Source organism: Labeo rohita, chromosome 8 (assembly GCF_022985175.1).
Source record: "Labeo rohita strain BAU-BD-2019 chromosome 8, IGBB_LRoh.1.0, whole genome shotgun sequence".
NCBI classification, from domain to species: domain Eukaryota; kingdom Metazoa; phylum Chordata; class Actinopteri; order Cypriniformes; family Cyprinidae; genus Labeo; species Labeo rohita.
Window position 1 is genome coordinate 26838922 of NC_066876.1, and position 16963 is coordinate 26855884.

Sequence of the window (16963 nt, forward strand, 5' to 3'; positions counted from 1 at the left end):
GGACTGTAGGTGAGTACATTTGCAGCAAATTTTCAGTTCTGAGTAAACTATTTCTTCAGTGATTTAATGGAGAATGACGTCCACTTGTCATGGTTACTATAGGCTTTCTGTCTATCCTTTGATTGATCCTCCTCACTCTGCTCTGGGCAATCCTGAAGCAAGAGAAAACATAGACGCTCTTTCTTTCAAAAAACCTGTTCTTCGCTCCAGGCAAGATCACGCCACTTTGTTCCTCACCCTGCTTGTACCCCACACAGCTCACAGTCTGGAAACACCACCAACAGGTGGAAAGACAGTAAGCTGTTCTTGCCTGTTGAATAAATTCATAATACACAATAAATAAAGTACTGATTGTTATACACAGAGAATGCACTTCAGAGCTAGTCTTGACCTTGTTTTGAACTCAGTTCGAGTGAACTATATAACGAGGGCTTTCTTGTCCCACGTCTCAATTATCAAAGTAATATAATATTTGTTGTAATTCCATTAGTGAACGCTAGATGTCAAACACGGCCAAGGAGGAAAAAACACACGTTCTTTACGGAAGTATCGCGAGTTTCTCTCAGACGTGAACTTCCTGGAACAGTTGTTTGGATAATGGCGGACCGTCAAATCTAGCCAACGGCCGTCCTAACTTATCATTAAAGCCGGGAAACGCACAACAAAAGGCGGGTAGCGGGTACAATAAAGTTTTAGGTAGGTACTAACCAATTACATTCTGTCCTGAACGCTTAACAAAAGACAGCCTTGTCAGAGAAACGCAAAAAAAGTTTGTTAGCGAGCTTTAATGGTTTAGCCGGTTAGCAGCAGCTGTTAGCAATAACTTTCGCCAGAGGATTTAAGAACACAGTCCACAAATTTTATTTAAATATTGTGAAACTGACTAAGGTACGTAATTATTGGTTCAGGGTAGACGTCTAGTTGGTTGTTTGGTTGATTTAATTCGCTGTTGGATTTCTAGTCAGTTCATGTGAAGTTGTATTTGTGTGATTGACACTTATGTGTTTTATACGTCAGCTGTATTTCTTTATACGTGTGTATTACACGAATGTCCTTTTATATCTCCTGTATTTTCTTTGTTAGAGTATTGTAGTTCTGACTCATGAGTTAATAAAAAGCATATATAATGCCTCCTATGTTGCTCTTTAACTGTATTTTTTTATTTTCTTTTGAGTTATGTTCTGTTTGCTTATTTTTAACAAAATATACTGTGTATGATACCGCAAACAGACTCTTTTAAAGCCTCCGCTGCAGATTTTATCTTGAATTTAAATATGATGTCAGCTGATCTCTCAGCTGATGCCGCTGATCTGTCATGTTTCCTTTTACCTTTAATTCAGAGAGATTCTTATCAGTAGTTACTGAGGGTTGTTAGTTACTGAGGTAGTTATTGATTTGATTTGTGTAATATTTATAAACTGTTAGTTTAATACTTAAAGCTTTCACTGTTAAATCACCTTTTTCACTGGGTCTCAGTGCAGGTAGAGGTGACAGAATCACCAGCTGTCCGATGTGTCCAGCAGTCCGGAAGACAAGGTGGACTCATGTCTCTCTGAATAAAGCTGCTGGAAAGTGAGTCCTGGTACATTATATGTTATGTATTAAGGCGTGACATGTACATCTTGCTCATTAGTCATTAGTAAAGCAGTATATAAATGCCTCTTTCATTCAGTTAGTATTGTTTACATATGCGCAGTCGTTGACAGAAACTATAGTCTCATAGCTGTACACTGATGTGTAGCCTATACAAAGTTAGATGAAGTTTCGGTTCTCAAAATACGATCTATGAAATTGAAACGAGTAGATGAAGAGAGAGTTTGTGTATGAAGATGGCAGATTTTTTTTATGGGTAAGTCAAAGAATATTTTGTGCTTTTCTTGGCAGTTGCTTTGATTCTTTTTCTGTGCTTATTTGGCAAGTGTTGATTAGTTCAAATAGAATCAGATCAGATTGTCGCTTCTGTCAGCATCGTCGGTCCAAAGCACTTTGTTCCAAGTACCTGTTTTGTTTGTACTTCTACAGTTCTAAATCTCTTTTATTAACAGGCGAGTGTCACAGGTGGCCATTATTTCTTATCAAAGTCCCTGGCAACCTCACTCGCACAGATTGTGTCTTTATAATTGGAAAAAGGGTTTAAGTGAATATTTAGCTTTGCATATGCCAATAGAATGTGTCATAGACACAAACTTTAAGGTTAACCTTTAAGATTTTGTTGTGAGCAAAATTCTTTTTAACTTTTTTCCCCTATGCTGGATTCAGTAGAATAAGATGATTTTCCTCAATGCTGTGCCAAACTTGTGTGGCAAGCATTCTTCCTTGGAACACAAAAATGCAGAATGAGTCTTAGTTACCTTTCGTTTTGTATAATATGGTGAAAAGACACAATAAAAGTGCAATAGTCAGTAAGACTGTCAGTCTGGAACATTATACCTAACATTTCTTTTTGTGTTCTGTGAAAGAAAACAGAGGTAAAGATTCAAGTTTGAATATAATTCAGCCTTCAGTATAAGCTTGGAAAAACATAAGGGCGTGTAAATGAGGACAGACAGTGTTGGGTGACGCCTTAAAGGAGAAGTTCACTTCCAGAACAAAAATTTACAGATAATTCGTTCACCCCCTTGTCTTCCAAAATGTTAATGTCTTTCTTTCTTCAGTCAGTCAATAAGAAACTATGTTTCTTGAGGAAAACATTTCAGGAATCATCTCCATATAGTGGACTTCAGTGACCCCCAAGTTTGAACTTCCAAAATGCAGTTTAAAAGCAGGATCAAATGGCTCAAAATGATCCCAGCCAAAGAAGAAGGGTCTTATCTAGCAAAACGATCGGTCATTTTCCAAACAAATTAACAATTTCTATACTTCGTAACCTCAAACGCTCGTCTTGTCTATGTCTGCGTGAACTCGCACTGCGTGTTTTTTGCAAGTCAATACAGTTAGGGTAGGTCGAAAAACTCCCATCTTGTTTTTTTCCCCAACTTCAAAATCGTCCTGCGTCGCTGCAGAAGTACCAGTGTTTACAAAGTGAACGTGCAAAGATCAAACACCCTTTACAAAAAAGGTAAAACAGCGAAGTTGAAGAAGAAAACGAGATGGGAGTTTTTCGACATAACCTAACTGTATTGGCCCGGATTACACAGACTACGCATGTGCATCGCAGAGACAAGACGAGCATTTGAGGTTAAAAAGTATATAAATTGTCAATTTGTTAAAAAAATGGCAGATCGTTTCGCTAGATAAGACCCTTCTTGCTCGGCTGGGATTGTCTAGAGCCATTTGAAGCTGCATTTAAACTGCATTTTGGAAGTTTAAACTTGTGGGCACCATTGAAGTCCACCATATGGAGATAATTCCTGAAATGTTTTCCTCAAGAAAAATAATTTTTTTGCGACTGAAGAAAGAAAGACATGAACATCTTTTTTGACAAAGGGGTGAGTAAATTATCTGTAAATTTTTGTTCTGGAAGTGAACTACTCCTTTAAACTGAAAGTATTATTTTTTTTTATTGGTAGCTGAAGGCATCAGATTGGCCAAAAAGATTTTAAGAGTTTTTCAGTCTGCTCAAACCCTGCCTCTTTTTTGCAAATGACAGAAAATGGAAAAATATAGGTATGAGACTTGGTTATATACGTTGTTTGTTGATTGGATGTTGTAATGTGGCCATTCACTTAAAAGTGAACTAAATGACTAGAGAAGTCTGGTATACATCACCAGAGAGAAGTCTGTAGTTTTTCACTGGACCTCCAGTTATGTTTTGATTAAACATTATGAGGTCAAAAAAAACATTAAGTGTATAAACGGATAAATTGTTGATAATAAGGTCTATTATATGCATTTCGAAAATAGATAATGTGAATTTCATGCTGACTTTAAAGTTGTTTTCCTCATTCCAGGCACGTTTGGTATCTCTGTTACCTCATTTGTTACTGTTAGAAAAGCAGCAGAGCATGTTTAAATGATTCTTCACCTCTGCTTTACAGCATAGGTCTGAAATCAATGAAATATGCATTCAAGCTTCTAAGATATGTCTTATGCATGCATTATTAATTCAATACAATTCAAGGTTCTGAGCTGGGAGTGATATCAGTCTCCCTTTGGAATGCGTTTGTCGCAGTGCTTTAGATGGTTTTTTTTTTTTTTTTTTTTAAACTAGAATAGACTATTGAATGTCTGCTCTGGGGACGTACAAGGACAGGGGCTCTATGTTATAATGGTAGTGCTCAGAGCAAAACAGTGTGATTCGAATGACTTGAAAAGCTCTGAGATGTCATATGTCTGGGCTCCAGGCAGTCAAACAAATTGTACACCATTGCTATAACTGATGGAACAACTGAGGCCTGTGGGTGAGACATTAAATAAGTGATATGCTTTGATCAATCTATCTTCGTAACTATCAGTTAAACTTCTGGTTTGGCCAAATTTATAGCCTCCTTTTGCACAAAGAGTGCTGTGAATAAAGTCATGTGCTTTTAGTGCCACTTGGGGTTATAATCTAAGCAACAAGCCATTGCCAGAGAAAACAATGTTTGACAGCAGATGCTGACAAGATAATTGCTTCTCTCACATTGTTTGCCTGTTTTTCCTCTTTCCTCTCAGGTTGGCATAGCGATGTGGAGTCGCTTGCGAAGTGAGGCGGGGCCGCCAGCCTCTGTCTCTTCCCAGGCTGCCCTTGCTGGCCAAGACAACAGGAGAGGTTTGTCCAACTGTCACCCTATACTTCAAACATCATGAGCATGTTTGCGTGATTACTTATGTTAATGTTTATCTCTCAGCAGAGATATCTCATGTCTGGAATAGTCTAAATCAGACCAAAGCTGCCGTGAGTATTTCTTTACACATGTTTCAGGTTCTGCCCAAAACAGATACCTGTTACACATACACTTTGTCATTTGTGATTCAAGTAGTTCTGAAGAAGCTCAATTATAAGAGATCAGAAAGTAAGATTAAGAAGTATGCTCTGTAGGTTTAGTATTTGTAGCATTATCCCCATGAGTGCAGAGATCTGTTGACTCAATGACTAATTGTGGTCTTGTCTCAGTTGCGACACATTGAGAATCGTCTGGAGGCAGCGCCAGGCACTGGAGTGCTTCTGGACTCAGTGCTAGACACAAAGAAAGCATCTGTGAGTGGCGGTCGGAAAATAAGCCGCAGAGGTGAGGCAGACACATCCTCTGTAACACATACAAAGGCAATCCATTAGAGACTATTGTAGATCCCTTAGCTATGTGTTTTTAAGGTCAGCTTATATAGTATTGTACCACGTCGCTATGAAACATACAGTGGAATGTTTTGAATGAAATATCTTTTTAACTTGTCAAAGTTTTTTTTTTTTTTTCTTTTTTTTTTTTACTTAATATGTGGTCATAATTGTATTTTTGATATGCTTTTAAAAGTTGCATTTTAAATGTTTAATTTTTTTTTTTTAATTGAATTTAATTAAATAATTTACACACTGCATTAAGAGTCAGGTATGACAAAGTAAAGGCTTGAAATGCAGTGAGTCATATGTAAATTTAGCAGTTGCTCTGGGAGTTTTGAGTGATTCATCAAAAAAAACTGACTCATGAGAGTCATTCGTCATTTGTGAATTGGACTACGCTAGTCGCTATGTTTGTTTTTGAGAGCAGCCAGTAAAGGTGACGCATCAGGAAGTTTACATTAATGTTTGTAATTCTTCTACAGGTATTATATATAATATATAATATATATATAAAATTAGCAATAATGGTACAACATTCTTCAGAGTTCTTCACATATCTTTATATATTTACCACAGATGGGCATCATGTAGAGGAAAGTGGGTCTAAGTCCAGAACACGGAGTCGACGCAGTCCAGACAAAAGTTCCCGCAGTCCCTTGAGGAACAGCACTCTGGACAGTAATGCCAGGAAACCCAGTTCAGTGGAGTTCAGAGAACCGCTCGTTTCATACAGGTTAAAGCTGCAACAAAATTAATGGATTAATGCTGTGTAAATATGTGCTTGCAACCAGAAAATGCAATGTTAATTTTATTTTTAAACTGACTTGTTTTTTATTATAGGGAAACATCTCCGCTGCCAGTGTCCCAGACTCACCCTGAACCAGAAGCCCCTTTGTTACCGACAGAGGTGAGCATCCCTCCAGCTGACTTTGATCTAAGCCAGTTGGTCTATCAGCGTGACACCCGTGACATGCAGACTGCAGACCTGGACAGCCCACGCTCTTCAGCTGTAGACAGCACATCTGTACGCTACCTCAACGACCTGTCTGCTCTCAATGCTGTTCACCAACCTGACCAAGCCCCACTAGGGTCAGAGGTTAGCCCCAGAATACACTTACAGGCCGAGACATCCTTGACGTCCATCCCTGGTTCAATCACAGCTTCACAACGGCTAGAGAATCTGCGACGACGGCAACCCGATGAAAAGCTAGAGAAGCTGAAAGAGAGAATCCGCAGACAGAGGGAACATTTGGAAGAGACAGAAGAAAGAAACAAGCTGCTGGGATATTTGGAGCAACCTGTGGGAATTGGGGCAGCAGCACATAGTACCACAGTACCTACAGTCAAAGTTCGGAAAGTGGCCTCAGCCCCTCCAGCGCCCATTTACAAAGGTAAGTCGACTACAGAGAGGAAAAAGTGACTCCATTGTGTTGGGCTAGTAAATGAAAGGTAGAGGTGTTTAAACCCCAAAAGGACTATCACCATTGAGCTTGAGCCAGGCACTTAACCTTAGGTTGCTCCAGGAGTACCGTCCCAGTAATAGGTGCACTCGAAGACACTTAGGATAAAAGCATCAGTTAAATATTTCATGAGGTTGTCGAATGAGAGGAAGCTCACTTCTGTGTTTTCTCATTTTCTAGGCTTCAACACCAGTGAGACTAAGATTCGCACACCTGATGGGAAAGTGTGGGCAGAGGATGACTTCCAGAACTTAAGCAGGGAAATATACAAAGACCTGACACAACAGCTTACAAGTATGCATAGTTTTCCAGAATGTTACAAAACGTAATGTAATAGTATAAAAAGTAGCAGTAGCTGCAGTATTTAGCCTGTGCTACAAGAAACAACACATTCAGACTACATGAGTGGTGTAATAAAGGGACTTAAAAAATGTTAAACTATCTCGATCATACACAGCTCATTGGTTGTCACCTTAAAATCACTGATATTTTGCATTTGACTCATCCTCTTGATTTCAGCCTAATTGCAGCATAGTGAATTGGGCATTTATTTATTTATTTATATGGAATTATCCATTGACGTGACAGAGCTCAAATGCGTTTTACTGCCTATTGTAAGTTCTCTGAGTCAAGGAAGCATGAGAAATGAACAGGAACAAGCGATACTGTTTTACCTGTCACTCAAAGCGGATAACACAATTTACAGAATTCATGTGTTTCTGCTGGATTGCAGTATGGTCAAAAAGCATGCTTAATCCAAACCGCTCTTGGACGATGACTTACATGCTCCTAATTGGCTCAGAGTTTCCAGGCGTACTGCCACAGCTGTAGTTACAAGTTTTCATGTCAGCCCCAGACTGTTCTTAAGTGTTTTTTTTCAAGGTTATATGTAAGGATTGCATCAGTTTGCTCAGCCGTTCCTTAAAATAGCGTTGTGGAACAAGCTCATTTATAATATGCATAACAATGCAGCTTAATTCCCTGCTGGCCTACAGAAGATGTGAGTTGTTGTCATTAAAGAGGCCGTATGTTAGACATTTGTAGCGGTCCATTTTAGTTAATTTATAATTAATTAAGGATTCTTGCGTCAGAGAAAAGTCTAATTTTGCTTTAGATGTCCATTTTCCATACTCTGTTCCATGTTTTGTATTGAATTGACTTGAATGTATTTATGAGAATGAGTCAGTTATGCATCTTATTAATGTGCTCATACCAACTAGAGCGTAGTGTATTATTTGTACTAAATATATATACTATTTTATACTTATATATATATATATATATATATATATATACATGCACATATATATATATATATATATATATATATATATATATATATATATATATATATACTATTTACTGTAATACTATTATAGTTTTTATTTTTTATTATTTTGAAGTAGTGTTTTATGAGTGTATTTTATGTGCTTTTGTAATTTTTTTTAAATTTAAATATTACTATTTAATTTTAATTTATATATATATTTTTTATTATTTTAATTTAGTTTTAGTTTTCACTTATTTCCTGTTAGTAATTTTAGTGCCTGAGCTTAAACTTTTTGCAATTAGTTGGCAATGTAACATTTCTATGGAAGCTCATTTCCGCCACTGAATAAACTCAATTCCCAATTCTGGGGACACAATCTGCCTCTACTCTGTTCTATTTTTTTTTCTCAGAATTGCATGATATTATGTCACAATTGCGAGTTATAAAGTCAGAATTGTGAGATATAATTGTAAATTGTGACTTTACATCTCAATTTGGAGAAGTCAGAATTTTGAAATATTAACTCAAAATTCTGACTTTTTTTCTCGCAATTCTGAGAACATATCAGTTATTTTTTTCCCCTCAAAATTGAATTTCATAACTCGCAATAGTGAGTTTATATCTCGTACTTCTGGCAAAAAAGCCAGAATTGTGAGAAAAAAGTCAGAATTGCTAGATATAAATTTGCATTTGCAAGAAAAAAGTTAGAATTGTCTGTTTTTATCTTGCATTTCTGATTTAATTTCTTTTTGAGTTTATATCTCACAATTCTGACTTTATAACTTGCAATTGCGAATTTATATCACACAATTCTGAAAAAAAAAGAATTGTGAGTGTATATCTATAGTCTTTTTTCTGACTTTATTTCACAAATCTGAGTAAAGGTCAGAATTGCTAGTTTGTAACAAACAGGGAAAAAGTCAGAACTGTGAGGAAATTTTTTTATTTTATTTTATTTAATTTCAGTTTCATTTCAATTAAAATGTTTTTAATAGTTTCAGTTAATGGTAATAACCCTGATAAACAGTGTCAACCAATTTAATCTTCTCTGCCTGTCCTTCACAGCACAGAGCACAAAACCAAAGCAGAGGCCTGCTGAGCGAGAGAGGGTGAAAGAGAAGAAACCATCCAAGCCTGTTAGGAAAGTACATAGATCTTCATCTGCACCAGACTCCAATACCAAACCAGGTCTGAGTTCTATTTGTCACTGCCTGTCTTTTTCACACTCTGTGTCACTTAAACAAACAACTGTAGCTAATTTAAGCAAATTATATTGAAATTCAACGTGCACACAGAACAGTGCTTAAGTGTAGTTTTGCATATGAAGATCACAATCTGAACTGAAAATGTGCAAATGCTCTACCTGTACACACACACACATCCTGGCAGTCTTATGTGAGCCTCTCTTGACCTGCCAGGGTTACTGTGCCCTGTTCTCAGCGGGGCATTCTTGGAAACAAGCATGTTAATGTCCGTCTGCAAGCACGATCTAAGTCTCTTATCCCAACAGAAATTTCTAGAATGTTTAGCATGCAGATTAACAGGATAGCTGCGGCAACAGTGACGCAGGAATGCTTGATGCGTCCCAGCTCAAACCACTGTGGCCTCGCTGACAGTTGGAGATGTGTCAGTCTAGTCGCGACAGGATAGAAAAGTGAAACCGGATTCCCCTTCCACCCCTCAACTAGTGTACCCTGTACACCCCTAACTTCAGAAATAGCTTTCTAAAGTCTGTTAGTACGTCTCACGGTGTCTCTCGTAGTTCAACTTTATTCAAGAAGGTGCAAAACAAATTCTGGAGTTGTATGTGAGTGCATATGCTTGTAGCTGCACAAACTAGATTTTATTTGATGCATTCCAAAATGTTTTGGAGTGCGATGCTAGATGCAAGTCAAGTACACACTGAATTCTCAGCATTACTGCAAACAGACGTTAGCATGAGCTGTCAGTTTTCAGTTTAGGGCACCTACTCTTTTAGGCCAGAGCAACAGATTTAAGTAAATCTTGCTGAGCAAGAACAGTTACATAGCTGAAATGTTTATGAGAGGTTATTGAATAATTGCAGGTAACTATCACCATTATGCCAGGCCTCAAGAACAGGGATTTTTATGCTGGCCTAGTTGGATCAGTTGTACAGATTTTTATTTAGCATTTTCACTGTGCATTTTTTAAGTATATCTTATTTATTTATTTCAACATTTTGTGTCTTTCAAAAAAAACATACTACATAAGTTGAAATGGCATTTAAATTGAAATAAAGACATTGATTGAAACATTGAAATTTTTCCCCTTCCATGTGGCGTTGATTACATCAACATAAAAGTAAATCAGTTTTAGAGAGTGTGAAATGTGTTACAAATTAATCTTGATAACATTTTTTTTAATAATACCATGCACAGATGAATCATGCACAGTAAGACCAAAATCACTTAAATACAGTCAATTTTGAATTCCCGCTGTTATTAAAGGCAAGCGGGGGGGGTTTTCCCTCTGGAGAAAGTTCATTTTTACCAGGCGGTTTGGTTTAATTAAACATCTGTGTGAATGTGATTCAGTGTAGCTATTCTCTTTATTATTAGTTACTTTTGTCATACTTTCCTCTCTGCCTTAATCACATTTGAAAAAAAAAAAAAAAAAGTACAAATTAATTATGGACCAACTGTAGTCTCAAGGTATCTGTGTTATTCTGTCTCCATAGCGATCAGCACGTCGTCGTGGCGAGATGGGCAGAAGCTGGTGAAGATGATGCTGGGGCCACCACCACGGCTACACAGAGAGCCTCGGGCGCAGTCCTCAGAGACACAGATGAGAACAGGTGAGAGAATGAGATATCTGCCAGGCTCTGTCCCCATAACCATGTCAACAGTTTAGAGCTCAGCCAAAAAACAAACTAAACTTAAAGAGAGAAGTTCACTTCCAGAATGAAAATTTCCTGATGATTTGCTCACCCCCATGTCATCCAAGATGTTCATGTCTTTCTTTCTTCAGTCGAAATTAAATTAAGGTGTATGAGGAAAACATTCCAGGACTTTTCTCCATATAGTGGACTTCAATGGGAGCTGACAGATTGAAGGTCCAAATTGCAGCTTCAAAGGGCTCTACACAATCCCAGGGGTGGAAAAAGGGTCCTACCTAGTGAAATGATCGGTCATTTTCTTAAAAAGATTAACGTTTTAACCACAAATGCTCATCTTGCACTACTACTGCAATGCCGTCTTTACGCATTGCGTAATCACGTTGGAGAAGTCACGCATGGTTAGTTCTTCATCTGTGTACTTCGGTTCAGAAGGGTAGGGTAGGCCGCTCATTTTCTCCAACTTTAAAATCATTCGACATCGTTGTTTTGTAAAGGGCCTTCGACTTCCTTTGCCACGGTACTTCCGCCTATGTCACGCGTGCATGATTACATAACACATGAGGTCGAGCTAGTGCAAGACTAGCACTTGTGGTTAAAAAGTATATGAATTTGTTTTCTGTTTTTTTTTTGTTAGAAAATGAACGATCATTTTGCTAGATAAGACCCATTCCTTGGCTGGGATCATGTAGAGCACTTTGAAGCAGGGCTCTACGCTTACTTTTTTTTTTTTTTTTAGGAGCACTTGTGCTCCAAACTTAAAAAATTTAGTCACTGGTTTGATTACTGAATCATTCATTCGATTCGTTTGAACAGCGGATTGATTCAGGAGTAAAGCAAGTGACTGTCTTTATGAATGGGAAATTGAATAATTGACTCTCTAGATTTGTTTAAAAGTGCATGTTCATCCATAAACTAAACACCACTGTGTTTGAATTGAGATGCGCAACAGTTCAGTTGTGGCTTGTTTTAAACTATTTTTGATGATGAAATAGAGCAAAATCAGGAAATAGTGTTCTAGGCAGACAATGTAATTCACTTAATAGTAACTTCTTGTTTATTTAACTGTTGTAATAAATCAATATCTCATTCACAAACCTTAAAAATCATTAAAAGTTGTCACTCATCTTAGCTCATCACAATCTCACAAAGTTCCATTATAATCAACAAAGCTCTCTACACTGCACAATGAATCTTTTATTTACACTCTCTCAACACTTCATGAAAGGATCTGTGAGATATGTCTGTGATACATCACTCAACGTTGCAAAAACACGTAGAAACCTTTAAAGCTCCCCTCAGCGCAAACACAAATATGCTGATCGGTCAGACGCACTGGTGCTCCTAAATATTTTTTCATAGTAGTTTTCAGTTGCAAATGTGACTGAAAAGGTCGCACTGTAGAGCCCTGCTTTGAAGCTGCATTGAAACTGCATTGAAACTGCAATTTAGACCTTCAACCCATTGGCCACCATTTAAGTCCACTATGTGGAGAAAAATCCTGGAATGTTTTCCTCCAAAACCTTAATTTCTTTTTGACTGAAGAAAGACATGAACATCTTGTATGAAAATCTCTTTAAAAAGATCTGTATTCGTTTAGCTTCAAATGTCACAACCTGTTTAGTTTTTGGCTTTTTGTATTTTGAATGCCCAACCAAATGATTTTTACATTAGTTTAAGGCCACCTGTTATTAAATATTATATTTGTTGCTAAGTGCTAGTGTTCCAGAAGCTAGCAGCCCAAGTGTCATGTCTATTAATAAATAAAGATTCAGACAGCCTCCCTGCATTGGTAAACTTTGCTGCCCAGTGACCGTAATGAATAAGGTTCGACTGGGTGTTTCTGACTCACTGCACAAGCCAACCTGATTCCTTCCACAGTCCTGCTGCCCTCCACACATGCAGGGCTGGACCCAGACTTTGTACAGCCACTCCAATACTGATTTATTGGACTGCAGAGACGGAAAATGCTCAGTGCTGTATTGATTTAAACATTATATGCAAGCAACTGCTGAAGAGGATGCTTTTCCAGTTTAGACATACAAATACAGGGCCTGTGGCCTAAATGCCTCATGTTTTGTGTATTTATATGTATGTGTATAAATGTATTTATTTATATGTGACCCCTGGGCCACAAAACCAGTCATAAGGTCAGTTTGTTAGAATAGGACAATATTTGGCCGATTAACAACTATTTGAAAATGTGGAATCTGAGAGTGCAAAAAAAATTGCCTTTAAAGTTGTCCAAATGAATTTCTTAGCAATGGATGTTACTAATCAGAAAAGAAGTTTTGATATATTTACAATAGGAAATTTTGGCATAAAAAGAAAAATCAATAATTTTGACCCATACAATGCATTTATTTTTGGCTATTGCTACAAATATACCTGTGCTATTTAAGACTGGTTTTGTGGTCCAGGGTCACATATGTATTTAGTAGCTATATTGTGGGAATTCACATAATATATATCATACAGTATATATCATGTTTTCTAAACAGGTGTCAGAAAATATAATTTTGGTCTCCTGATGCCTCTCATTGTCTTTTCCTGCAGGACCAGTTCCCCGTTCCAGTTCTGATCCTCGTCTTGAGCGTAACCGGCGGTCAAGGCCCGCCAGTGCAGAAAGACCTCACAATCACATTCTTCTAGAAGAGCCAGCTGGACCCTCCAGATCAACTGGGGGTGATAGAAGAAAATCTCCCAGCACAGACCTTCTCTCAGCTGACATCCGTGGCATCCTAGATGACCTGCAGTTGGAGGAGGAGGGCAGCAGGAGGGCAGATGCACCCTGCTCCAAAGTCCGTGCCTCGACCAGAGTTTCTCGTAGTGCCAGCCCTGCCAAGACTACGAAGAGAGCAGATCCTCCTGAGCATCCCGTTGCAAAGAAACGGCACTATGACGCAGAAGCGGTGCGACTGTATATTGCTCAAAAGCAAGAAGAAAGGAAAAAACGGCAAGCGGAGGAAAGGAGGGCTCAAAGGGAGGAGGAAGAGAATAAGAGTAAGCGGCTACAGGAGCTTTACAGGAGACAACGAGCAGGGGCCATCAAGGGCCCAGTCGTACCTGAAGGTCCAATAAAGAAGCGGCTTCAAGAAACATACACCAAACTTCTGCTGGAACAGACTCAGCTCAGAGAAGAGATCAATGGTGGTGCCGCAACAAACGTGGTCCAGCAGGTAAACCTTTATTGTAATGCATTTTTGGAGTTAAACATCTTATAGTTACACATAGTCCACAAGAGAAAATAATAGTTGACCCTGTTCAAAAGTTTACATCCCCTTGATTAATACTGTATTGTTACCTGAATGATCCACAACTGTGTTTTTTTTGTTGTTGTTGTAGTTTAGTGATAGTTGTTCATGAGTCCCTTGTTTGTCCTGAACAGTTAAACTGCGTGCTGTTCTTCAGAAAAATTCTTCAGGTTTCACAAATTCTTTGGTTCACCAGCATTTTTGTGTATTTGAACCCTTTCCAACAATGACTGTATGAGATCCATCTTTTCACACTGAGAACAACTGAGGGACTCATATTCTTCTATTACAGAAGGTTCAAACACTCACTGATGCTTTAGAACGAAAAACAATGCATTAAAAGCCGGGTTTGAAAACTTTTGAACAAAATTGAGATGTGTACATTTTTCTTATTTTGCCTAAATATCATATTTTTTCATGTGGTACTGGCCGTCAGAGGCTACAGAAGATACTTACATGTTTCCCAGAAAACTAAAAAAGTTAAATTTACCCTGATCTTCAAATTCAAAAAAATTTCACCCTGAAAAACTGCAATTTCAGCTTTACCATCACAGGAGTAAATTCCATTTTAAAATGTATTAAAACAGTAAATAGTTAACTTAAATTATGATGATATTTCACAATATTACTATTTTAACTGTTTCGTAACAAATAAATGCAGGCTTTGTGAGCATAAGGGACTTCAAAAAAAATCTTATATAACTGCGTTATATATAAAATATCATGATTATATTAACTATTGGACACCCTGTTGTCTAGACAAAATCCTTAATGATCGACCGCTATTTTAAGTGTTTTTGTTGTTACACTGCAGCCGAGACCAGTGTACCAGCCATCTGGAGAGTCTGATAAAGAAAACAAAAGATACGATCGACCTCAAAGTGCCACCTCCAGCAGTGATCTGTCTCTTCCAGAACAATGCCAGCCTCCTTTCTCCAGGTAAAACACACACAGAGTCATTCCATTACATCATCTGTGTCATAAGTGTAATGTTTGGTTTTCCCAGCTAGAAAAACCTGCTTGTCCTAGCTGTTGTTTCCACCAAAGAGCTTCCTTTTTTGATGTTTATCTGTTTTAAACACTGAAAAGATGAACAAAATATCCCCTTTCCCTAAATGGGAAGTCATTTGTATTCCCTTACACCGATAGCATGCTCTTGTTTCAAGTAGTTCTGTAAGAACAGATTAATCCGTCAGCTCAGTGCTCAGCGAGAAGTGTTTGTTGCTAGCCTGTACGGTTTCCATGGCCACCTTTTAAGTGCATGTAGTTGGCGGCGTCTTCAGCATATTGAGGTTGTTAACGCTGGGATCTTCCTAAGAATAGATTTAAACTGACTTTTAAAACTTCTAATGATTTAATTTTTTTTGGTGAGATTGCATGATTTTTCCCCATATGTGACTCGACTGACTATGCATTTTCCTATGTTAAGTGTTGTTTTTTGTAAATATGTTAGTGGCAGTCAGTTTTTTTATGTCATATGGTCATTATACTTAATCTGTTATCTTCTATTTTTTCTGTAGCAATGGGTTGGGATTTGCAGGGTCACCCTGGCTTCAATCTGACCAGCATAGTCCTGCTCTGAGGGTCAGCAGCTCCCTACCGCCCCCTTCTGGCCATATCTTCTCTCAGCTGTTAGAACTTGATCCAGAACCTTCACTACCTAACAGAGAATCACGAACTGCATATACAGCGTTTCCCTCAACCACAGGCCGCAAAATGAGCCGTATTGAGGCCCTTAAGGCCACGGCTGCCTCTCTCTCCAGCCGTATCGAGAGCGAGGCACGCAAGCTGGCCGGTGCCGGAATAAACCACGGTTGTGCCAGAGATACAGGCACGGGTCTTTTAATCCCTAACGATGACCGCTGGGCTAAACCTGTCAGTCCACCAGTCAGAGAGAATCCGACAGATTCCGATGACCTGGTTGAGAGGATTGAAAAACTGCTTGCTGCAGGTCAGAGCACCTATGATCAGGCCCTTCCAGGTGTGGGCAACCTGCACAGCTTTAGGGAGAGGATGGAGGCTGGGAGCAAACAAAGGCTTGCACCTTCTGGCTTCACTTCAAGAAATACACGCAAGACCCCTTCTCCTCCAAAGCCTGCTGTTCAGGAAGATGAGCTGGACTCCAGTGGAGGTTCTATCAGCGAGGGTCCTCTGCTGAGTGAGGGCAGTATATCTGATGAAGACCTGCAGGAGCTGCCCAAATCAACCAGAGGATATAGTGCACTTCTGAATGGAGACAGTTTGAACCCAATTTCACGCTTTCAGAAAGAGGCAGAGAGGCACGTGCCCTTTAATGTGTCAAGTCTGGTACAAGGAGGAAGCAATGGACCGTGGGAAGAGCTGGCCAAAGGAAGCCCACACAGCGTTATCAATATATTTACAAAGAGCATGAATTACAGCAAAGGTAAGAACTTGGAAAAACTTATTTGACTTGCTTTATTTAACTTTTTTCTTAGTGCTGGGCAACGATTAATTGCATCCAAAATAGGTTCATGTTTACATAATATATGTGAGTGTACTGTGTATATGTATTATTTACATGCATGTATATTTAAGAAAAATGTTATGTTCATATGTGTATACATGTAAATGTGTAAATATTTTTTAAATATATGGTGTGTGTGTCTTTATATATAGATAATAAATATACACAGTACACATATATTTTGTACACAAAAACGTGTTTTGGATATGATTAGTTGTTTTTTTTTGTTGTTGTTTTTTGTACCAGGATTTTTCTTTACATATTTTATGTCAAAACATAATATTTCAATGCTTAAATATAAGTTAGAAATATAAGTCTTATATAAAAAAGCATAATATTAATATTTTCTAAACAATAATTTAGAAAAATTAATTGCTTTTGTTTAAAAATATAAAATAAAATATAAATTATTTTTTTTGTTTTGTTTTGCTGGGAAAATCTTA

The 16963-nt window shown here is 38.0% G+C and overlaps 1 protein-coding gene across 1 annotated transcript in view; it reads left to right on the forward strand.

Moving 5' to 3' along the window:
* Positions 1 to 578: 578 nt before the first annotated feature.
* The window catches only part of cep350 (centrosomal protein 350), a 43658-nt gene continuing 27273 nt past the window's right edge, over positions 579 to 16963 (forward strand). Inside the window, 13 exon segments of the mRNA XM_051116708.1 lie at positions 579 to 696; positions 1477 to 1572; positions 4594 to 4690; positions 4773 to 4816; positions 5036 to 5150; positions 5774 to 5930; positions 6038 to 6588; positions 6838 to 6951; positions 8993 to 9115; positions 10626 to 10742; positions 13338 to 13960; positions 14850 to 14974; positions 15556 to 16439. Coding sequence (XP_050972665.1) covers positions 4606 to 4690; positions 4773 to 4816; positions 5036 to 5150; positions 5774 to 5930; positions 6038 to 6588; positions 6838 to 6951; positions 8993 to 9115; positions 10626 to 10742; positions 13338 to 13960; positions 14850 to 14974; positions 15556 to 16439 — 2938 coding nt within the window. The 5' untranslated portion in view covers positions 579 to 696; positions 1477 to 1572; positions 4594 to 4605.